Source organism: Notolepis coatsorum (assembly GCF_963971535.1).
Source record: "Notolepis coatsorum genome assembly, chromosome: 19".
In the NCBI taxonomy this organism is placed as follows: Eukaryota; Metazoa; Chordata; class Actinopteri; order Aulopiformes; family Paralepididae; genus Notolepis; species Notolepis coatsorum.
Genome location: NC_140183.1, coordinates 49,676,642 through 49,702,498, shown reverse-complemented (window position 1 = coordinate 49,702,498; position 25,857 = coordinate 49,676,642). Strand labels below are relative to the sequence as shown.

At 43.0% G+C, this 25,857-nt stretch overlaps 1 protein-coding gene across 1 annotated transcript in view; it reads right to left on the bottom strand.

The window, feature by feature from the left end:
* LOC311245703 (mannosyl-oligosaccharide 1,2-alpha-mannosidase IA) overlaps nucleotides 1–25,857 on the bottom strand; it is a 468,514-nt gene that overhangs the window by 175,818 nt on the left and 266,839 nt on the right. Inside the window, exon 3 of the mRNA XM_084335645.1 lies at nucleotides 22,393–22,508. Within this exon, the coding sequence (XP_084191771.1) occupies nucleotides 22,393–22,508 (116 nt within the window). The remainder of the gene's footprint in view (nucleotides 1–22,392; nucleotides 22,509–25,857) is intronic.

Sequence of the window (25,857 nt, the reverse complement as noted above, 5' to 3'; positions counted from 1 at the left end):
GGACAAGAGGAAGGGGAACTATGTGAGAATGCTATTCATCGACTACAGCTCGGCATTCAATACCATAGTCCCCTCCAAACTCATAGCCAAGCTCAGGGACCTGGGCTTGAACTATGACCTCTGCCAGTGGGTCTTGGACTTCCTGACGGGCAGACCCCAGGTGGTGAGAGCAGGCAACTGCACCTCCTCATCCATCACCCTCAACATAGGGGCCCCCCAGGGCTGTGTTCTGAGTCCCCTCCTCTACTCCCTGTACACACACGACTGTGTGGCTCAGCGGAGTAGCAACACAATCATCAAACTTGCTGACGACACAGTGGTGGTGGGCCTGATCTCTGCCAACGACGAGAGGGCCTACCTGGAAGAGGTCAAGGTCCTGGCGGGATGGTGCCAGGAAAACAGCCTCTCCCTGAACGTCAGCAAAACAAAGGAGATGATTGTGGACTTCAGGAGGTCGGGGGTCAAGGACTACAGCCCCCTCAGCATCGACGGGGCACCGGTTGAGAGAGTGAACAGCTTTAAGTACCTCGGAGCCTACATATCCGAGGACTTGACATGGACCACACACATTGACAGTGTTGTGAAGAAGGCACGACAACGCCTCTACTTCCTCAGGCGCCTAAGGAAGTTCCAAGTCAGTCAGAAGATCCTTAAGAACTTCTACTCATGTACAATAGAGAGCATCCTGACTGGCAACATCACCTCCTGGTTTGGGAATAGCACTGCACAAGACCGAAGCAGACTACAAAGAGTGACAGGTTCAGCCGAACGCACAATTGGAGGGGGGCTCCCCACCCTCCAGAACATTTACAACAAGCGGTGCAGGGGCAAGGCTAAGAGAATCATTAAAGACTCCAGCCACCCGAACAACTGCCTCTTTGAACTGCTGCAGTCAGGCAAGCGATACCGGAGTCTCAAGGCGAGCACAGAAAGACTCAGAAGAAGCTTCTATCCCCAGGCCATCAGGCTGCTCAACGAACAATGAACACTACACAACAACCATCAAACGCACATAGCACACACATCCACACGCACACACTCACTTTAAACAAACACACTGTAGCACCCACTCCCCACACTTTATAGCACACACTCACTTTAAACAAACACACTGTAGCACCCACTCCCCACACTCTATATTTATTGATGAAGGATTGCACTACAACTCGTACACCTTACTGTAAATTGTACCTAAATTGTACCTCATCCCATTTCTGCTTTGCACTATATAGTATTGTACATTAGTACACTGTATACTAGTATTGTATATTATATGGTAACTCAGTTACGTCTATTCTGCATCGAACATTGTACATATGTCTATACTGAACACTGTGACCTCATTTTCTACTTCTAATTTACATGCTATACTATGTTATTTGATACTATCTTGTCTAGCACAGTCTCTGGAGCGTAACAGTAAGAAGCATTTTGTATGAAAGTATTCTGTACTTCTGTATGACAACTATTAAAGAAACTTGAAACTTGAAACTTGAATTTACTGTGAATGTGAGAACAGCTTGTGGAGAAGCTCGCAAAAATGCAACATTCGGTTGGAAATGTCGCCAAATTTCCCTCGTCTCTGGTAATTAGAGTTGCTGTTTGGGAGAGTCTGTTTTCTGAGGAGGCTCTGTTTGATCTGGGGAGATGCTGTCTTCTGAGGAGGCTCTGTTTGATCTGGGGAGAGGCTGTCTTCTGAGGAGGCTCTGTTTGATCTGGGGAGAGGCTGTCTTCTGAGGAGGCTCTGTTTGATCTGGGGAGAGGCTGTCTTCTGAGGAGGCTCTGTTTGATCTGGGGAGAGGCTGTCTTCTGAGGAGGCTGTTTGATCTGGGGAGAGGCTGTCTTCTGAGGAGGCTCTGTTTGATCTGGGGAGAGGCTGTCTTCTGAGGAGGCTCTGTTTGATCTGGGGAGAGGCTGTCTTCTGAGGAGGCTCTGTTTGATCTGGGGAGAGGCTGTCTTCTGAGGAGGCTCTGTTTGATCTGGGGAGAGGCTGTCTTCTGAGGAGGCTCTGTTTGATCTGGGGAGAGGCTGTCTTCTGAGGAGGCTCTGTTTGATCTGGGGAGAGGCTGTCTTCTGAGGAGGCTCTGTTTGATCCTAGGAGAGGCTGTCTTCTGAGTGACTCATCAAGTGTCATCAGGGTTTTTCAGCCGGGTTTGTTTTTGTTTTCAGAGTCAATAATTTTTTAACCAATTTAATTTGATCACTTGGCACAGAGCCTGAAATCATTCCTGCCTGTTGATTCTAGCCCTCCTTACCCCTGTTAGCTCTGACTACATCAGGGATGGAATGTTCCTAACTTTAATTCTTGGAAAACGTTATGGTTAGGACTGCTCTCGCACGGAAGGCACTTTGGTGGATAGTGAATACTGACTACACAGCCTAGGCTACATACTGTACATACTAGGTGAGGTGCGACCAAACTCTAGCTGATGGACATCGCTAAATTGGACACAAAATACAGCAAGGAGTGATCTCTATTTTAGGTCGGAGTTAGGGCATGCGGTCTCCAGTAAGGTTAGGGTTAAGGCCGGTTAAGGCTTAGGTTTATAAACAGTGTGGTTAATGTTAACGGTTATGTTTATAAACGGTGTGGTTAATGTTAAAGGGGAACTATCTTATAAATGGCCTTTTTCAGTGTTTAGCATTGTTTCCTAGCTATGTGGACTTATATTAATATGATCTATGTCTCTAATTCTCATATTGGCGCATTCTTCCAATTCTCCTCTCACAATATTCACCCTCACTGAACTGAGTCATCTGAAAATTTGCTGATTTGTGATGTCAGAGAGACACCGCTGCATGATAATGTTCAGGCGAGGCAGTGGTTTACCATTGTGGTTGGAGCCCAGGCTCAAAACGGCTTAACACTTTAGTTGCCAAAGGACGAGTTTAGGCGTCCTTCCCCGCCATGCTCAAGTTGCCGAAGACGCCGTAACTCGTCTTTGATATCAATATTTCAAAAATCTGTGATCGGAATCATATTTCCTTTCCGGGGCCCTGAGACACAAGTGTGATCTCCTCTCAATCCTCTAGCGGTTCAAGACCGCCATCTGGTGGCCGATCGGCAGATCGAAAAAACGGATGTTACCTTTAACCCGGCAGGACTCACTCCATATGTGGTCCGGGCACTCGCTAATGTGAACATCGATCGCTGCAAATAACTCGAAAAAACAACATGATTTGGACGTATATATTATTATACAAACTGGAAATGGACCGGGTATTTCAACATCCCATAATGGAAAACTGTCTACCCCACGCTGATCGCCCAACGGCCCGCGGAGACTGGGGTGAGTTTTAGTGTGTAATATTACCGTGTTCGACACTAACTGCTATGATGAACATTTGACCCACATTAGATGAATGGTAAAACGTTGCCCACGGAATTATAAACGATCCCATCCGGTCAATATCAGATGATACGTAGAAACTTCTAGAAGTACGTCCAATTGAAATTTTTGATCTTGCACAGATTCCTACCAAACTGTATTTCATCATCAATATAATGTATTTGGGGCTATAAATCACGTTCTGGAGAAAGCTGCAGAAAGAGATGAAAACATACTTATACTTTAGATCATATTTTAGTATGAATATGTGAATGAAAAAGTTTAACGTTGCTACACCATGAACAATACATATAGGACCTTGAATGGGCCCTAATAATGGCAATCTAGCAATAGAATTAAAAAAGTTATAGCCCTGCAAAGAAGGGGAACTTCTCCATGTTAAATAGAGCTGGCAACGGATGGTATATCATGAATTTAACCTTAGGCAATCAAAGTGTTAAGATCTTGAGGTAGAAAAATGCTGTTTTTGAGGACTTGATTAGAAATACAAAACAATGAATTAAAAAAAAAAAATTACAGAGGTGTTCCATAAACTCACAGGAATTGTGTAAAAGTGCCCAAATAGTGAAATAAATAGTAAAATAGTTCCCCTTTAAGGGTTAGCTTTATAAACAGTGTTTTTATATTCAGCGCCAGTCACGAGTAAAGTTGGGTTAACTCGCCAACCGTTCAGCGCCAATCACGAGTATAGTCAGGTTTTAATCGTTATTTCTTTTATTAGCTATATCCATAAATGTTTCATCCATCCAGCCTGATGTTATCATTGGGAATGGGTCTGAGCTCGCAAAAGGGCAAATACCGCCGCCTACGCCTTCCAGCCGGTATTGCACTCTATTAGAAATGGTGTAGTTTCTTTTCTGGGCCGATCTGAGCCGTGCGGGCGGGGTTTAAATACTCCGGCAGGACCAGCGTTTACAACGTTACATCTGCGATGCTGCTGCCCCCCCCCCCCCCCCCTTCATATGCAATGCCGGGCAATGTGGGACAGACCTCCACGAGCAGTATTTGGAATTGCGATCAGATAAATGGATTATTTCTTTTCCATTACATCAGAGACCAGGTAAGGACTCTATATATAAAATCTTGCGTTGATCTAATATTTCTTTCTACCCCGATCGAAGCTGTCTGTGTGTGTGTGTGGCTGTTTACCGTTGAGTGCAGGAGGTGGCAGGGGGAGCGTCGCGCTACGAGGGCCATTTCATGTATGCACGAGGAAGGATAATAATGATAATCTAGCGTTGATTTCAGGACGATTCGATAATCAGGCGAAAAATGACAACGTGTTTAGTGTATTCCACTAAAGGGCTATTATCGTGTCTTTTCCTGGGATTACTAAGAATCACCAAAACTATACTCATATACAAAACGGTATGAAAAAACAATCTGTTTTGTGCATGTTGACTGGAAACAACTCACTGACAATTGACGGGTGTATTAGACCCATAGCTATAATATAGGATATATTTTAAGCACTCGCAAATCTCGCAGTCTCCCCATTGATTAAAGCAATGGCGTTCTGGCGCCCCCTGGCTCATTAAGCGATGGCGCTGAATGAGTTAATGTTAAGAGTTATGTTTGTAAACAGTGAGATTAAGGTTAAGAGTTGTGTTTCTAAACAGTGAGGTTAAGGTTAAGAGTTATGTTTCTAAACAGTGAGGTTAAGGTTAGAAGTTATGTTTCTAAACAGTGAGGTTAACGTTAAGAGTTATGTTTCTAAACAGTGAGGTTAAGACGGAAATAAAGGAAGCTGTCATAAGGGTGTGTAGTCCTATGAACGAGGAGACCCAGGGCTTTCGGTGGGCTTTCGAATTTCATAAAACTACACTTCCCAGCTCACGCCAGCCCCTGTCAATCATCTGACTTCCAGCATGAATTCCTTTTTTTAACATTTATTTTCGGGGTCATATCTCATGGGTTGAACAAACCTGAACGTTATTGCCATACAATGCGTTTCTTTACCTTTCTGTGAATGTCTAGAAATAAAACGCAGCTCAATCAGATGAAAAATGGCGGAGCTATTTACATTACAAAAAAGTAACTGTACTTACAGTAGATACGGGTTAGGTTTATAAACAGTGAGGTTAAGGTTGAGTTGAGTTTATTTTATCTCGAACAATCAACCATATAAAAACACAATACAAATTATAAACTAAAGAAACTGAAATCTGAAATCATTCTTCATTAAATGATAAACAAATTAGTTTGAGAAGGAGCAGAATGAAGCAAATGCTTATCTAGTACTGCCCCTTTCTCACATACATAAACAAAATCTCTTACAAACCTAAAATAACAAACCAAATAAACATACAAAGAAAAATAATAATAATAAAAAAAAAAGGTTAGGGTTAAGGTTAAGTGACAACCCAAAGGAACAGAAACCCCTTCCTGAAATCTCCTGTGTCCCTTCTGGACAGCCTAATGTCCGGGCTGATGTCCGGGCCTCCTGGTTGGGGAGGAGATGGGTTGAGAGCTGCCTGGGAACACAGCAGGGCTGTTTGTCCTTGGTTCACCCCACAGCGTTACGGGAGAGCCGTCATCACGTACACCCAGACCCAGCCCTGGAGTGACAGACCCCCTACAGCTGAATCTAACAAGCAGCATGAATGACTGCCTTTGTTAATGCTGTGCTTGTAATTAAGAACACCGGATGCTCTCTCTCTCTCTCTCTCTCTCTCTCTCTCTCTCTCTCTCTCTCTCTCTCTCTCTCTCTCCACATGTGCCCGTGCCTGTGTGATTATGCATGTATGTAGTGCTGACACGTCTCTCCCCATTTTACACGGATCAATCACAATGCCAACATCACACTGGTAGGAAGGAGAAAAAAGAAAAAGGAATGACGGACGCATTGTTGCCTGAATTAACTCATTCCCTGCCAACAACGATTTAATATGTGTTTGTCCGCCAATCGAATAAGGCCAACCACGTATATATACGTTATTTGATCGTTATTTCTTTTATTAGCTATTTCCAATCGTTATCCATCCAGGGAGCCTGTGTAACCATATGGAATGAGTCTGAGATCGCAAAAGTCCAATACCGCCGCCTGGTGGTATGCGGCCGATGTTGCACTCCCTTTGAGTCTCTGTGTATGTGGTTGTGCATCATTGAAATTCATCCGGGCGGAGTTTTCGAGTAGCCTGGACCGAGGGCTCTCCCCGATCGCATTGAATAGTTTTCGGGACCACCGATTTATTATACTGTGGTGGGTTATGTCGTGACCCAAATGGACATACGATCTAACAGATGGCAATCAAATAATTGGAATATTCTTTTTGGAATCTCATCGGCCACAGGTAAGAGCAATTTAACGTCAATTTCAGCTCATTTAACGTCAATTTCAGCTCAATTGTGCCTTGTTTTCATAGCCATGATTTGTTTTGGGGAAAAATAGGACAAAAAGCTTGTTTAATAAACCAGAGCCCACGGAGACGTCCCTGAGACATTTTGACAACCGAACACTCGCTTCCTCAGGACGCATCGCCGCTACGAGAATTGATTACGCCTCAAAATCTATGGATCTCAGGGAATGCATTCCCAGTGTCAGAAACATTGTGTCTGTTACTAGGCTTGAGTAAATTGTGATGAAACAAAGGAGAATATAAATTATGATTTTTCTTTGCATCTTTGACGGAAAATAACAACCTGCTAAAAATGTCCAGACATGAAAAACTGCCACTAAGCTTGTTCAGCAGCTTCTTGATTGAGATCACGTGTAGCCTACATCTTAGCAAATAAATAAACAGAAGGTTTTCTAGATACAGTACTGAATTCTGCCATCTGGACACATGCAATTCGAAATATTATTATAGCCTATAAATTACCTTATTATAGCCAAGTTGCACATCTATGGATCGGGCCAAATCTACTCTTTCCAATGACAGAGTTCAATTTGGATTTAGTATCACCAGGCGTGCAGCAAGAACCGTGAATTAAATCTACTGTAAATCTTTCTTATTATGGAGACTGGTCCGCCATTTTGAATCGGATTGCAATGCAAATCTTAGCTAAACGTTCACAGAAAGGTAGATAAACTAACTGCGTTCTAATTTATGCCAATAATGTTCAGTTTTGTGGTAGATAATCCCGAAAAATAAGAGAAATAAAAAAGACCTAAGTTCATCTCATAATGACTACAACAAAATGGCCGCTCACATTTATTTCCTGTCGAAATTTGATAGCTTATGAATACAATTCCTGAACTGATATTTCATTAATAACACAAACAAACATATTGTTGAAAATATACACTATGACTGCTGTTTTGACAGGATTAGGGCCTTTACTCTTGGCTACATAAAAAAATCTACTTTTATTCATACAGTCTGTAGACATGGATTTATGGCTTGGGTCCGGTATCGGACCCGCCAGGCTTAACCTCTTAAGCCCGACGAGACCAGTACCGGTCCCAAAATTACACCACGTCATAAATCAATCTCTCCAGACTGTTTGACAAAAGTAGCGTTTTATTGTTCAAACGTATTCAAGCATAAACATCATAACCATGTCACAACAGCAGTTCTAATGTATATTATCATCAATATGTTAGTTTACCAATAGGTTAAAGTGTTATTAGGTAGATTTAAATTTTTGTTTTGGTCTTGTTTAGTTCGCGAAAGTCGACCATTTTGGAAAATTTGAACGTCGGGAATTGTATTTCTTTGCGGCCATTTTGTAAAGGACACAGAGAGCTTTCGATGAGCGTTGGAATTTTTCCGAACGACACTTCCAAAAGCCTCTATGGGGTTTCAAGCTAATTACTTCTGTATGCATTTTTTTTATATCTCTTATTATTCGGGATAATAAACCACAACACTAGTTATCGACATATATTGAAGCGCAGTTAGTTTCTCTTCCCTATTTTTAGCATGTAGCAACAATTAGATTTGAAATTAGTTTCAAAACGGTTGCACCCTGATAAAAATTAAAAAGCTACTGTACATACAGTAGATTTAATTATCTGTTCTAATGCACGCCTGGTGATACTAAATCCAAATATTATTTTTTTTATGTTTTTTTTGTTTGTATTGTTTTATTGACATATAGTCCATTCATGCTGAGTGAATCAGTTCCCCCAGCCACATTTGTGTATTAAATTTCTTTTGGGGAATTAACTGATAGAAAATGTATCGAAAATGTATCGAATCAAATCGTGGTCAAATGAAGAGATTTCATGATGCATTGAATCGTTGCCTGAATAATCGTAATCGAATCGTTGTGAGGTCGCATCGTTACACCCCTATATATAATATAATAATATTTCAAATTACATTGGTCCGGATGGGAGAATTCAGTACTGTATCTACAAAACCATCTGTTTAATCTTCTTCCCTATATTTATTTGCTTAGATGTAGGCTACACGTGATCTCAAGAAGGTGCTGAACGAGCTCAGTGGACGTTTTTCATGTCTGGTCATTATTAGCATGGTGTTATTCACTGTCAAAGATGCAAAAATCATAATTCATATTCTCCTTTGTTTCATCACAATTTAAGCAAGCCTAGTTTTCAAGTTTCTTTAATAGTTGTCATACAGAAGTACAGAATACTTTTATACAAAATGCTTCTTACTGTTACGCTCCAGAGACTGTGCAAGACAAGATAAGTATGAAATAAAATAACATAGTATAGCATGTAAATTAGAAGTAAAAAAAAAAATCACAGTGTGTACAATGTTCGATGCAGAATAGACGTAACTGAGTTACCATATAATATACAATACTGTGCAGTGTACTAATATACAATACTATATAGTGCAAGGCAGAAATGGGATGAGGTGCAATTTAGGTACAATTTACAGTAGGTGTACGAGTTGTAGTGCAAATCCTTTATCAATAAATATAAAGTGTGTTTGTGTGATCTAAAGTGTGGAGAGTGGGTGCTGCAGTGTGTTGTTTGTTTAAGTGAGTGTGTGCGTGTGGGTGTGTGTGCTGTGTGCATTTGATGGTTGTTGCATAGTGTTTATTGTTCGTTTAGCAGCCTGATGGCCTGGGGATAGAAGCTTCTTCTGAGTCTTTCTGTGCTCGCCTTAAGACTCCGGTATCGCTTGCCTGACCGCAGCAGTTCAAAGAGGCAGTTGTTCGGGTGGCTCGAGTCCTTAATAATTCTCTTAGCCTTCCCCTTGCACCGCTTGTTGTTCTGGAAGGTGGGAAGCCCCCCTCCAATTGTGCGTTCGGCTGAACGTGTCACTCTATGTAGTCTGCTACGGTCTTGTGCAGTGCTATTCCCAAACCAGGAGGTGATGTTGCCGGTCAGGATGCTCTCTATTGTACATGAGTAGAAGTTCCTAAGGATCTTCTGACTGACTTGGAACTTCCTTAGGCGCCTGAGGAAGTAGAGGCGTTGTCGTGCCTTCTTCACAACACTGTCAATGTGTGTGGTCCATGTCAAATCCTCTGATATTTGGGCTCCGAGGTACTTGAAACTGTTCACTCTCTCAACCGGTGCCCCGTCGATGCTGAGGGGGCTGTAGTCCTTGACCCCCGACCTCCTGAAGTCCACAATCATCTCTTTTGTTTTGCTGACGTTCAGGGAGAGGCAGTTCTCCTGACACCACTGTGACAGGTTCTCTACCTCTTCCAGGTAGGCCCTTTCGTCGTTGGCAGAGATCAGGCCCACCACTACTGTGTCATCAGCAAATAATAGACACAATATTCCTGACACTGGGAATACATTCACTGAGGTCCATAGATGTCCCTAGATACCAATAATATGCAAATGGACCTTGTAGAAGTGGAGCAATATTCCATTTACTTAGGTATGTATTTTAGGCGGATTTTTAGAAAATAGGGCTCCAGGCTTAAGAGGTTAAGGTATTTTGTTTTTCATGGAGATCTTGTTGTGTTTTAAATAAAGATGACGGTCATCAAAATCTTTATTGTATAATATATTTTTAAATACAGATGAATAAAGTAAAACAATACATGTATTATTATTATTATTATTATTATTATTATTATTATTATTATTATTATTATTATTATTATTATTATTATTATTATTATTATTATTATTATTATTATTATTAGTAGTATTATTAATAATCTTTTTAAGTACATACACAAACAAAACCATTTTGGAGGGCACTTTGTAAGTGGCCTCTCTAGCCCCCCCTGTTGGACCCTTTGGGTGTACACGTGCCTCCCGAGTCCCTATAGACCACCGCAACACTTCCGGGATTCTGAAATCGGGGAGGAGATAGCGGGGGAGCATATGAATGAATGTGGATGAGAGCCGTGATGTAAGTGGTTGCAGATACGGCTGTGGGGGTGCTAATAGACTTTTATTTTTCCAATAGACTTTTATGCGCCTCAATCTCCTGAACACGGCGCGACCCATTCCTAATCGATCAGAACTAAATCGGCAGAGAAAAAGCCCATTTTAAAGCACCTATTCCCCCATGCACATGCGCAGATTGCCCACGGAGTCTGGACGACGTGAGATGACGCACGAATGAATGTGGACTGTTCCATCAGAGGGGGGAGCTTCGGTGGTAATGTGAGTGGCTACAGACCGCTGCACTTAAATATAAACATTAGTCTACCTGGAGACTCAATGAGGTAATTGTAGATGCCGCCATAAGACGCGTCTGGCCATTTAGTGGGATAATTTTTTCATTATCCTGTTCGGCTGAAAAGACACTGGCCACCGAAGCTCCCCCCTCTGATGGAACAGTCCACATTCATTCGTGCGTCATCTCGCATCGTCCAGACTCCGTGGGCAATCTGCGCATGTGCATGGGGAATAGGTGCTTTAAAATGGGATTTTTCTCTGCCGATTTAGTTCTGATCGATTAGGAATGGGTCGCGCCGTGCTCAGGAGATTGAGGCGCATAAAAGTCTATTCGATCATGTCTCTAGCACCCCCCACAGCCGTATCTGCAACCACTTAGATCACGGCTCTCATCCACATTCATTCATTCTGGGGGAACCGGCTCGGACCCCCGATGGAAGTGCGGTGCGGTGTCTCTCTGATGGTGTCTCTCTGGCGGTGTCTCTCTGACGGTGTCTCTCTGGCGGTGTCTCTCTGGCGGTGTCTATCTGGCGGTGTCTCTCTGGCGGTGTCTATCTGGCGGTGTCTCTCTAGCGGTGTCTCTCTGATGGTGTCTCTCCGGCGGTGTGTCTATCTGATGGTGTCTCTCTGGCGGTGTCTCTCTGACGGTGTCTATCTGATGGTGTCTCTCTGGCGGTGTCTCTCTGGCGGTGTCTCTCTGGCGGTGTCTCTCTGGCGGTGTCTCTCTGGCGGTGTCTATCTGATGGTGTCTCTCTGGCGGTGTCTCTCTGACGGTGTCTCTCTGGCGGTGTCTATCTGATGGTGTCTCTCCGGCGGTGTCTCTCTAGCGGTGTCTCTCCGGCGGTGTCTCTCTAGCGGTGTCTATCTGGCGGTGTCTCTCTGGCGGTGTCTCTCTGGCTGTGTCTATCTGATGGTGTCTCTCCGGCGGTGTGTCTCTCTAGCGGTGTCTCTCTGGCGGTGTCTCTCTGACGGTGTCTCTCTGGCGGTGTCTATCTGATGGTGTCTCTCCGGCGGTGTCTCTCTGGCTGTGTCTATCTGATGGTGTCTCTCCGGCGGTGTGTCTATCTGATGGTGTCTCTCTGGCGGTGTCTCTCTAGCGGTGTCTATCTGGCGGTGTCTCTCTGACGGTGTCTCTCTGACGGTGTCTCTCTGGCGGTGTCTCTCTAGCGGTGTCTCTCTAGCGGTGTCTATCTGACGGTGTCTCTCTAGCGGTGTCTCTCTGGCGGTGTCTCTCTGGCGGTGTCTCTCTAGCGGTGTCTCTCTAGCGGTGTCTCTCTAGCGGTGTCTATCTGTCGGTGTCTCTCTGACGGTGTCTCTCTGGCGGTGTCTCTCTAGCGGTGTCTCTCTAGCGGTGTCTCTCTGGCGGTGTCTATCTGATGGTGTCTCTCTGGCGGTGTCTCTCTAGCGGTGTCTCTCTAGCGGTGTCTATCTGACGGTGTCTCTCTAGCGGTGTCTATCTGTCGGTGTCTCTCTGATGGTGTCTCTCTAGCGGTGTCTCTCTAGCGGTGTCTATCTGACGGTGTCTCTCTAGCGGTGTGTCTCTCTGGCGGTGTCTCTCTGGGGGTGTCTCTCTAGCGGTGTCTCTCTAGCGGTGTCGCATGGCAGTTAATCACGGCGCTGCTGGTACCGGCTGTCTCTCCGCCAACGCTCTGAGGGACACCAGCGGTGCGAGCCACAGCTCACTCAGCACCAACAGCGATCTACAGACCCCCCACCAGAGGGATGGACTGTGCTACAGGCAGAGGGAGAGCATGTGACTAGAAGGTGTGTGTGAATACTCCGCTCTACAGGTGACTAGCATGTAGAATGTCTTCATGGCCTCGACACAAACTGAGATCCAAATTGTGCTTTTCTGAACAAAGTGCAGTGCAGCCCGCAGAGTATACCCCCCATGGAGTATATTAAGTCATGTCTGTTGGCATGGCAACATCTATTCACACAGCATCCACCATGACACCCACGGAATGAGTCACAAGATTTAAGGCATGTTGGCAGTGGGGATAAGTTGAAACATTTGCTAAAATTCTGTTTCAGCAAAACCATGAAACACAAAAGTAAAATGGACATGTTGTCAAGAGAGGTACAGTAGCGAAGTGCTCTAGTAGAAAACCTGTTTGAATGATGTGAGTGGAATGAGCCCTATTCCCACCGGACTGGTATTACCTGGGGACCTCTAGTAATTCGTAATAATCGCGGACGTCATCTGTGAGCTTAATCCCATGGGAATCTGCCATGTCCGAAATTTGCAGAGGTCATTTGATAATATTAGTCCCATGCAGATTGTCATCTCCATAATTTGAGGGTCGTAATTTGTCTGTGGTAGTAAAATCAATACAGGAAGCTTTTCAACACATTTTCAGTGCAAACGTCAAATCAATCTGCTTCACCGCAGTATGGATAGACCTACAGTTCCTTCTTGTGTTCCACAAGGAAGCATACTAGGACCGTTACTGTTCCTAATTTATGCAAATTACATGTCATCAGCTTGTGACTGCAACTTGTTCCTGTTCGCGGACGACTCAGCCCTGCTGGTCTCTGACAGGGACAGAGGTTGAGGTTGAAAAAACCCTCAGCTCTGAACTCGGCACCTTGCTTGCTGATAACAAAGTATCATTACACCTGGGTAAAACAGAGTCAATTCTCTTTGGATCAAATAACAAACTCAGCAAGGCCAACAGCTTCTCAGTTACAGTGGGTGACAATATTGTCACACGGAAAGATGAAATTACATTATACCAGGGTTCCATCCTAGAGGCAAATCTTTCATGTGACAAAATGGCAACCAATGTAATAAAAAAAAGTCAGCCAACGAACAAGATTGTTGTACCGGATCTCCTCTCTGGTAAACAAGAATACCCTGAAGACTCTAACAGGAGCACTCATTCAAGGGTACTACAACTATGCTTGCACCGCATGGTACCAAAGCACCTCAAAGGCACTAAAAACAAGACAAAAAACTGATAACAAAACAAATTGGTCAGACTACTGCTTGACCTTACTCCTAAACCCCACCTCACCCCTGCCCATTTTGACAACCTAGGATGGCTTAGAGTAGACGACAGAGTACAGCAACTTGCAATGAGCCTGGTCTACAAGATACACTAGACGACTAAGATACCCATGTACATGTCGAAATAATTCCCAAAGGTCAGTGAATTCCACGACCACAACACCAGAGGAAGTTCCACAAATCATGTTCAACCCAGATTCGGCTCAAACAAGGGACTAAACACGTTTCGCAATTATGCCACAACAATGTGGAACGCCCTACCCACAACCGTAAAATAATGTGAATCCCTACCCACCTTCAAAACCGCTCTCAAAGAGCACCTACGGGAGGCTGCAATTCAAAACTGGCCCCGGTAAATGTCCAAACCCCCCCAACACCCACCCACTCAACCCCCTCCAATGTACAGTTTCTTCCCCCTCAAATGTATATTTTCTTTTAGGATCTCTGTCTCTTAAACAGTACTGTATATTTGTATATCTTGTATGTCATAAATGTCTGGATGTAACAATACTGTATATGTCGTGTATGTCATAAATGTTATGATGAATTGAAAATGGGGGACCCTGATGTAAACAAGACGAAAGTCTTTTTCTCGTCTGCATCCCCTTAACAATTGTGTGTATTGAGCCGTACTGTATTGTACCCATGCTGCAATGTGTTAATAAAGTTTTCAATCAATCAATCTATTATATTTCCATCCAAAGTTGGTGCACATACTGTAAGTGTTATCCAGTGCATTATTTTCTGGATTCATAGATTTGCTTTATCATTGAAAAATAAGATAAGATAAGATAAGATATTCCTTTATTGATCCCCTTGGGGAAATTCAGGAAATTATTGAAGTAGGCTAATCTGTATAATTCCATTTTTGCACCAGGCAGTTCATTTGGTGTTGTTATACATTACTTTGAGATCTAATTTTAAACAATAATGTCTAGAAATCTAGAAATCACAAAGGTCAGAAGGTAATTTTCCAATACACACGGGTCCCCACGTAATACTAGCCTTGTGCAAAGTCAAGTTTGTACTTCTGTAATTACACAATATTATGTAATCACAAGTGGTGCAACAATTGGCTGAGAAACTTGGCCAGAAATCACCTCTCATTGAATAACTCACATGCTGCACTTGACTGTTAGCAACAGAGCACACAAAAGCCTGACGGCGGCTGGCCTTGTTGGCACCCTCGATGGCTCTCTCACTTACTCCCCGCATTACGTCCAAACTGGCTCCCAGAGAGGAAGGTGACATGTGCTGCTGGTGACTGACAGCTGGACCTGAACAGCTGTTGATGAGTAGTTCATGTTTTTATTTTTATGAGAATAGCGCCACCATGAGGCAAGATGACTCTGAACGTCACAGGCCTCCTTGGTATTGTAATGCAAACCTATGTGTCAAGTTTGGTGGAAATCTGAGATGGTGGCATTAGAGGAAAGGTCATGGGGTCACCGGCACCAATAGGGTACTTCCTCTAGGGGTCATGAATGTGCACAGCAACTTAGAAGACATTTGAACTAAAGATATTTGAGATACACGATTCATGATCTTACGTTTGGCCTGAGGGTGGCACGAGAGAAAGGTACTGAATGAAAACATTTGAATGAAAGCTATTGGAGTCATCGCGTTCACAAGTGGGACACAAATGTTTGGCCTGATGGTGGCGCTAGATGAGAGGTCAGGGGTTACCAAAATCAATAGAGATAATCGTATATCGTGTATACTGAATGTGCACCAACGGCTGCAGTTGAGAGCACCTTCACTCATCAGCTGAGCTTCCCCCAAGGATTTTGTCAAATGGTACAAACTTAATTTTAAACATAAGTGAAAGTGAAGGAGCTTATTGTTGATTTTAGAAAGAGAAATGCCCTGTCCTGATCAGAAAGGCGTTCATGTGGAGAACAGGCTGGACTGGAACGAGAACACCGGTACCATCTTTAACCCTTACACTACCAGACGGTTAACCATCTGTTGTGTGGCAGTGGAAGGGTTAACCTTATGTAGTGTGGTGGTGAAATGGTTAACCCTTTGTCGCGTGGCAGTGAAATGGTTAACCATCTGTATTGCCACAGTGAAAGGGTTAACCATTTGGTAGTGTGGTAGTGAAATGGTTAACCGCATGGAGTGTGGCAGCGAAAGGGTTAACCCTTTGTCACGTGGCAGTGAAATGGTTAACCTGCTGTATTGTCACAGTGAAAGGGTTAACCATTTGTTAGTGTGGTAGTGAAAGGGTTAAAAGTAGGGATGTTCGATATTGGCTTTTTTACCGATATACCGATATTGTCCAACTCTTAATTTCCGATACCGATATCAACCGATATCAACCGATACCGATATATGCAGGGTTTCCCCCCCCAAAAAAAACGGAATAATTTCAGGTAATTAACATTACATATCTCTTGTTGTGGAATTAACACAACATTATGCATACTTTTGACAATAAAAAAAATCAGAATGTGTTCTTACTTGCTTGCCTGGGTAAATAAAGGTTAAAAAACCGATACTGATAATTTCCGATATCACATTTTAATGCCAATATCGGTAGGCTAATAATATCGGACATCCCTAGTTAAAAGGGACCAGTCAAGGCCGCTGCTCCTCAGGATGCTCTTTTGATGCCAGCAGGTCACTACTGCGCATGTTTTATCAAAGCCTTTTAGCAAGTGTGGGGGTGCGGTTTAAGCTCATACGACAAGAACAGGATCAATAAACTGATCAGGAAGGAAGGATCCATTATTGGCTTGACCCCTGACTCGCTAGATGTGATCATGGAGCAAAGAATGCGTAGGAAGCTCCAGAGTGTTGTGCAAAATGAGAATCATCCAATGTTTTTAACGAGCTAAAGAGCTCTTCTAGTGACAGGCTTGTTATGACAAGGTGCTCTTGAGAGACTCAGGAAGTCCTTTGTACCTGCTGCAGTGACGTGTTTTAATGCACATTGTCGTTGACTGTCACTGTTGATGATGACGATGATCTGATGTTGATGACTAGGATGGTGGATGTACTGAGGATTGTGGTCATATTGGTGTTCATGAATATGTTGATGTTGATGTCGTCTATAAACACTAACATATTCTAGAACAGTTACATTGTTGTTACGTTATTTATGATGGTGCAGTGCTCTCCCTTTATTCTGTACTGCCTTGAGATGTATTATGCTTCGTTTTTATTGTCCTGTCGTACATGTATGGCACTCGGTTTCCCCTTGCAGGATTAATAAAGTACTTTGTATCGGATTGACGTCAAGAGATGGAGTGTTTTTGCAGTGTCGTGCTACTTCAGGGCTGGCATTACTTTTACAAGCATCTAAACACACACACACACACACAACAATTATAATAAAAGATTGGATTTACATTAATCTCACAAATGACCATTTCTCAAACAAAAACATGTACAATTGTGAATCTGCGGTATTTCATCTCTGATTATTACAGAGTCAGTCAGTGGAGTGGGTTATTCCTCTCCTCGCCATCAATTTCACCATTTCGCTCTCGAACGTCTATTACACCCCCCCCCCTCTCTTTTATTCACTATGCTTGCGTGCTGCACAGAGAGAAAGAGACCTCGTCGGAAGGCAGAGAATCTCATCTCCTGGTGACAAAGCGTGTCTGGAATGGCGTGGCGGCCGCACAGGAAGCTTTTAATCCCCTCTGGAATGCCCCCCCGTGGCCAACTGTCAGACGCACTGGACGGACACAGCTCTGGCCTTAAGCACAATACCACAGCTTCAAATAAATTCGGCTGCTGTGAACTTGATCCTGGAAATCTGAGATGGGGGGGGGGGGGGGGGGGGGGTTGGAGGCCTTGGAGCATGATGATTGACATGACATGTATGTAGCATGTACACGGATCATGGTCAGACACCCGTAGCTACTGTGATACTTTTATTTGTTTCAGTCGTTGAAGGCAACCAGCCAAGCTACAGAGAGTGCAAGCCCACATGGAACCCTATTTCGGAAAGAGATATGGAGAGAGACAAATACTTATTTGTATCCCGTTTGAATTGTGCCATAAATTACATATATAATGCTTGTCAATTTAAAAGTGTAATTGCCAGTTAGCTAATGTTATACTAACTATAGCATCAAAAGCTATCGATAATTTTGGCTAATGTTAGCTAACTTTCTTGACTTGCAAAATTTGCTTTTAAATTGACAAACGTCATTATGTAATTTATGGCACAAATCCAATGGGATCCAAAAATGATTTGTCACTATTGACTACCATGTAGGGCTGCATGATTGTTGCTAAAATGTGAATCACAATTTTTCCCTCTAAGAATTTAGATCACGATTCTCTCACACGATTCTTATTTTTCGTCATCATTTAAAAAAGTTAAGTAAAAAGTAAAAAAATAAATGTATTTAAGTTTTGATTGATTGATTGAACATTTTATTAACAGATTGCAGAATGGGTACAATACAGTACAGCTCAATACACACAATTGTTAAGGGGATTCAGACCAGAGAAAGACTTTCGTCTTGTTTACATCAGGGTCCCCCATTTTCAATTTATCATAACATATATGACATACATGACATACAGATAGACAGTACTGCTACATCTATACATTTATGACATACCAGATTTACAAATACAGTACTGTTACAAAAGAGTCTAAAAAAGAGAGTATATACATTTGACGAAGAAACTGTACATTGGAGGTTGGGTAGGTAGGGTGGAGGGGGGGTTGGGTAGGTGGGGTGGGGGAATTGTACAGTGGAGGTGGTTGGGTGGGTGGGGTGGGGGGGGGGGGGGGGTAGGCGGGGTGGGGTTTATTGGATTATCCACGAAACCTTACTTGGTCCCAAGAAGAGGGTCTCGTGTATTATTGGGTTAGGACATTTACTGTACATTGGAGGGGGCCAGTTTCGAATTGCAGTCTCTCGTAGGTGCTCTTTGAAAGTGGGTAGTGATTCACATTCCTTTACAGCTTTGGGTAGGGCGTTCCACATTGATGTGGCATAATTGCGAAACGTGTTTTGTCCCTTGTTTGAGCCAAATCTGGGTTTCACATGATTTGTGGAACTTCCTCTGGTGCAGTGGAGGCTGCTGACCAAATTTTTAGGTGAAGCACAAATTATTATATTATATTATATATTAAATTATATTTTTAAAACATCCCCCACTGTGTGTCAGTGGTCAGTGGACACAGATGAAAACATATTAACATTAGGTGACAGCGGACCTGACCAGATGAAAACATATTAGGTGACAGCGCACCTGACCAGATGAAATCATATTAGGTGACAGCGCACCTGACCAGATGAAATCATATTAGGTGACAGCGCACCTGACCAGATGAAATCATAATTAGGTGACAGCGCACCTGATCAGATCAAAACATATTAGGTGACAGCGCACCTGATCAGATCAAAACATATTAGGTGACAGCATCTGGTGTTGTGGTCGTGGTATTCACTGACCTTTGGGAAGTAATTTGACATGTATATGGGTACCTTAGTTGTGTAGTGTATCTTGTAGACCAGGCCCATTGCAAGTTGCTGTACTCTGTCGTCTACTCTAAGCCATCCTAGGTTGTCAAAGTGGGCAGGGGTGAAGTGGGTTCTAGGAGTAAGGTCAAGCAGTAGTCTGACCAGTTTGTTTTGTGATGTTTGTAATTTAGTTTTTAGTGCCTTTGAGGTGCTTTGGTACCATGAGGTGCAAGCATAGTCGTAGTACCCTTGAGTGCTCCTACCAGAGTCTTCAGGGTATTCTTGTTTACCAGAGAGGAGATCCGGTACAAGAATCTAGTTCGTTGGTTGACTTTTTTTATTACATTGGATGCCATTTTGTCACAGGAAAGATTTGCCTCTAGGATGGAACCTAGGTATGTAATTTCATCTTTCCTTGTGACAATATTGTCTCCCACTGTAACTGAGAAATTATTTAAAATGTAAAATTAATTATAAAAATTATTTAAAAAATAATGATAATTTAGAAATGAGATCGCATAGGTCTATGAATCGAGATTGTGATTATTTTTCGATTAATCATGCAGCCCTACTACTACCATGCATATTTTTTCAGAAATCAGGTCCCATGGTGGTCAGCGGAAGGGGAGGGACGTCACCTCTCTATATCTGGGAGAGGCTTCTATTTGGACCAGGCCTTTCATTTGGAATATAAATCTGCAAAAAGTGGACAAACAATCAAATTGTTCATTTACCTGAATAAAAATAGGAATAAAACCACAGATCAAGACTCATCAAAGAGCCTCCGCTCTGTGACATAACTTCAGTAGGCCTTGGTATTTGGTTCCTCTAAGATGTGTTCTCAGAACAGAGGCCAGGGGCACGTCTATACTTCCCACAAGCAAGTTGTCCTTCCGCGTTGCTCTGATTGGCCACTGACCTACAGTACGGTTCGTGCGTTTTGCGAATCTGATTGGCCACTGACGTTTCTGGTCATGTGACATGTGCGCCCAATCGCATGACGAGCAGTGTCTTAGCCCATTTCCGCGTTGAACAGCCTGCAAACGACCTAACGCCTAGTTTATCACTGGTTAAGCTTAGGCGACTCTTTCGCAGTTGGTTAAGGTTAGAGTTTGGAATCAGGGCTGGCGTTCTATCGCCATGCTCTAAGACAAACTCTAACCTTAACCAACTTCGAAAGAGCGCCTAAGCTTAACCATCCAAAGAACTTGCCGTCACACGATTGGGCGCACATGTCACATGACCAGAAACGTGCATGGCCAATCAGAGCAACACGGAAGGACAACTTGCTTGTGGGAAGTATAGAGGCGCCAGGCGCAGTGTGCTACAAGCAAGAAAGACCAGACTAGTGCAAGCAACTTGCATTTGAAAAATACTTGACTAAAATGGGAGGAGTGGAAGGACATTATGCACTGGCATAGCTGATTGATTAATATGGTTGACCATGTCGCTATCCTTGGTCCTGAATTATGACTCCCTACCTCCATGGAGTAAACAGCTGGGCTTTTTTTTCTCTTTCTCCTGCTGGGAGACAGCATTAATCATGGATGATCGCTGTGTAAGTTGTGCATGTGCCTGGATAATTAATGGTAGTAAATGGTCTCTGCATTTGTTATACATTGTGGGTGGGTGTGTTTGTTTGCTCCAAAAGAGAGCAAGAGAGAGAGCAAGAGAACGAGTGAGAGAGAGAGTGAGAGAGGGAAAACTGGCTGCTCAGTAAATTTGATGACTGGCAGCTTGCATTTGAGATAATTTCTCAGTGTTGCCATGGCTGACAAACGACAATGATGATTGACTTATGAATGCAAGTGATGATAAAAAGAAAAACAATATAAACAATATAATAAAAAAACAATGATATACTGCAGAAGTGAAAGGACTGTTAGAGGTATGAGGCCATGTGCTGCCATACACTCAGTGGTGGAATAAGTACACAGTTCCTTTACTTAAGTAAAAGTAGAAATACCCAGATAAAATAGTACTAAAAGTAAAAGTCCTCCAAAATCCTACGTATTTGATATTGAATGTACTTAGGTATCAAAAGTAAAAGTATGTGTTCTACATGATGTTTGTGTATTCCAGTGCATGGTAGCATTCCATCCTAGAACCATTGACCTCTAAAGGTTAAAGTTGTATGTGGTCCAGTTATGCTGCTCTGATTACATCCTCTTGAAGTTGACATGCTTCAAATGTGAAAGTATATAATCTTCTTCAATTCTTGCCATGTTTTCTATGCAAAATGAGTAGCTGATGAGTAGTTGTGGAGTAAAAAGTACAAAGTTCCCTAAAATGAAAATACTCACGTAAAGTACAAGTACCTCACAAGTATACTTAAGTACAGTACTTGAGTAAAAATACTTTCCACCACTGCATACACTTCACACTGCCCCCACGGCAGTCTTGGCGCTAGGTAGGTCAACGGGACATGGATTAACCCTTTCACTACCACACTACAGAAGGTTAACATTCTGTAGTGTGGTTGTGAAAGGGTTAACCCTGTGTAATGTGGTAGTGAAAGGGTTAACCGTCTGTATTATTGTCACAGTGAAAGGGTTAACCCTTTGGTAGTGTGGTAGTGAAAGGGTTCAAAAGCAACAGTGGTTTGCACACTCTTCAGAGCAGTCACTTTGAAACCATTGAAAACCTGTTGAGTTCTTAAATCACATCTGTAAATGTTTCAATATGTAACAATGCACCAAGGAAGTGGCGGCACGGTGGTGTAGTGGTTAACACTGTCGCCTCACAGCTAGAAGGTTCAGGGTTCGATTCTCACTTGGGGACCAGGTTTCCCAGGTGGGGTAGTTCGATTCCCAGGCCTTTCTGTGAGAGACTCAATTTCATCGGTGACCCAAAAATAATTGCATGTGTGTGTTCCTGTGTGTGCCGCCCATCGCATGTGTGTGTCACTGCATGATGAATAAAGACTTCTTCTTCAAAAGTCCAGTTTATTATTTATTATTATAAGAGAACACCAGGGAGACTACAGACAGTGTGTTAGGAGCACCGATGCCAGAGGAAGTAGACAGTTTAGATTGGTGGACCGCTGCATCAATCATTATCTCATCAGCAGTTAGAGTGCCCGGGTCTTACCGAGTTCAGGTCCAGGCTGCTCTCCACCCACTGTTTGGCGTCGTTGTATTCCTCCGTCAGTCCCATTATATACAGTGTGTCCAGTGAGTCAATGATGGACGCTCCTCTCAAACCACCTGTGAAACAACATCAGACACGCGGGTCAGTTTTACACCAGGATTAACCCAATACTTCCACACCACAACAAATTAGCTGGTCAGTGGAGAGAATCAAATTAAGAAGAGATGGGGTAGATAAGACTTGAATAACGTAGGTATAAGACTTGAATACGTCTTATACACAGTCCTTAAAGAAAGAAAGAAAGAAAGAAAGAAAGAAAGAAAGAAAGAAAGAAAGAAAGAAAGAAAGAAAGAAAGAAAGAAAGAAAGAAAGAAAGAAAGAAAGAAAGAAAGAAAGAAAGAAAGAAAGAAAGAAAGAAAGAAAGAAAGAAAGAAAGAAAGAAAGAAAGAAAGAAAGAAAGAAAGAAGAATGATCTGATTAGAGACGGTCCTACATCTGGAAAGGCAAAAGAAAAGCACACAAACAAATTAGAGAGGCCCAGTGTCACAGGTACTGGTGTCGTCACGGTCTGCCAGGGGTTGTTTGAATGATACCATCTCTAACAGCGGGATACAGGCTTTGTGTGGCCCAGATTAAAAGGACCTTCTCACTGAGATAATAAAAAATAAATAAAAAAAAGCATCAGTCACTCTCTGAGATGAATCAAACTGTGGTCTGTGATATTTTGTAAACAAATAAATAAAATAAAAAATAACCGCTGGTGAAAGTTAACAGATGCTCCTGTGTTTGTATGTGTGTGTGTGTGTGTGTGTGTGTGTGTGTGTGTGTGTGTGTGTGTGTGTGTGTGTGTGTGCGTGCGTGTGTGTGTGCGTGCGTGTGTGTGTGTGCGTGCGTGCGTGTGTGTGTGTGTGTGCGTGCGTGTGTGTGTGTATGTGTGCGCACGTCGCACGTGCACGTATGTGTGTGTCCCCTTCAAGGACCAGGCTTTAGATGCACTTAATTTGAAGCTATTCAATTCCATTCACCACCTTAATGAGACATGATCAGGCACTTTTAGTCTGGCCTGTGAGATTGAATAGCCTTTTTTTCTTTCTTGCATATGAACAAATAATATTAAAATGGTGGCCAGGCCCCATAGAGTGAGCGCCTTACAGAAAGGAAAAGAAGAGGAAATAACAGCATCTTTGATAATAAATGACAGTTGGAACAAAAGGGTTGAAGGGTAAATTACAGCTGTGGAATTTTGGCAGCGAGAAGTAAGTATAACTAAATGGGATTGTGAAAAAAGAGTGCTGTAGGACGAGTTGAGTAGAGTAGGGTAGCAGACGTTAACTAACGTTAACTAACGTTACGCAATAGAGTGAAACGTGACCTGCTTGAGAGGGAGGACAGGTGGAGAAGAAAACCAGCTCCATGTTTCCTCCCCGAGCAGAGCCCGACGTACCAGAGTACAATCTAGGTCTTGATCTGATGCAACTACATGGCAACCTGGCAACCTGGCAACGCCTTCCGCTCATCATATCAGGGAGAGCTTTTTGAACCTCGCCACGGTATACAAATGGTAACACACAGATGGAGACAAGCGGCTGCATAGAGAGCGAGAGAGCAGGGAGAGACAGAAGGATGTTATTTATGTCTATTTCAGACTCCTGCCCTCCTTCAGACTCCTACCTGTTTTGCCCAAATTATGTTTTTTGATGAGACAGTGAGGGACATTAGACGTTTGGCTTGTCTAATGTGGACTGGCACTTGAAGACGGACACATACAGTAGAGTTTCTTATCATCATGCATACAGCTTTCTCTTACTGCCTCTTTCTCTTTTTACCACCCCCTCCAACACACACACACACACACACACACACACACACACACACACACACACACACACACACACACACACACACACACACACACACACACACACACACAACACACACACACACACACACACACAGGTGGGGTACCAACAAATCTCTGGATTTGCTATTTAAATCTGGATCCACTAGTGACTAAAGCATACTGTCCCTAATGTACAGTATGTGTAGCTTGCACTTATGATATTATCCAGAGAGCCCTCGTCACATCTGACCTTTCACCTCATCTCTGAAAACCCTTCAGGTCAGCTGATGAGGTCATTCCAGAAGGTCAGATGGTCAATGTTGGACAGGGGTCAAAGTTGACCTGGGTCGGTTGAAAGACCGGCACCATATGCCATGGCCATACTTTATCCCAGTGTTGCACATTGCACCGCGGTAATGGATGTGTGTGAAACACCGCTAATGGCATAGCATACCATGAGAGGAAGTGCCTTTAACATTGGATTCTGTCCTGTGAATACAGCCAAGCTTTTCTCACCTCAGCGCTCCCTAGAGTGGTCCCTCTACGAGCCAACAGGCCTTACGAGGGTTGGGGTGGCGCTGTTCTCTTAGCACCTCTCCTCTTCTCGACCGTACCGCCAGTCAGCTCCAATCTAACACACTGTATCCCCCCCCGTTTCAGCAGTGTGTTAGCCTGACGGAGGTTCACCTCACACTGGCAGTGAGAGGACAGTGCTAGCCGGCAGCCATACACATGTATAGACAGGCACTGCTACGGGTTGTTAGACATGTTCTTAGCATGTAATGTCACATGGTTTACAGATGCAGATAAATAACATCAGCGCATTTTCCTGTTATACTAAGGAGGCAAATGCCTATCATGTGATAGAGAAGAGATGAATGTCTATATGCGATAGAGAATATATGAATGTCTATATATGTGATAGAGAAGATATTCATATTAAGGTATATATGTGATAGAGAATATATTAAGGTATATATGTGATAGAGAATATATTAATGTCTATATGTGATAAGAGAATATATGCATATGTGATAGAGAAGAGATGGATGTATATATGTGATAGAGAAGAGATGAATATGAGAGAAGAGATGAATGCAATATGTGATAGAGAAGAGATGGATGTAAATATGTGATAGAGAAGAGATGGATGTAAATATGTGATAGAGAAGAGGTGGATGTAAATATGTGATAGAAAAGAGATGCATTTCTATATGTGAGAGGGGAGATGAATGTCTATGATATAAAAGAGATGAATGTCTATATGTGATAGAGAAGAGATTAATGTCTATACAGTATGTGAGAGAGAGAGAGAGAGAGAGAGAGAGAGAGAGAAGATGAATGTCTATATGATAGAAAGTTGGAATGTCATTCATCAGCCTGAAATTCGTCAGAACTTTGGGCTTCTTCTAAATGCAAATCTCTGCGTTCGTGTTCACAAAGGACTTTTTTACTTTGCTTACCGAGCAGCCCTGTCTCTATTTGATGACAAATTGAGTCGGCGACAGCAGCAAGGAGAGGAGAAATCAGATAGCTAATGCCCCCTGGTTCCCCCAGCACCTCAGGTAGCTGGCGGTGGCTGTCCGCGAGGCAGCGGCGCATGGAGAATTCCTATTGAAAACAGC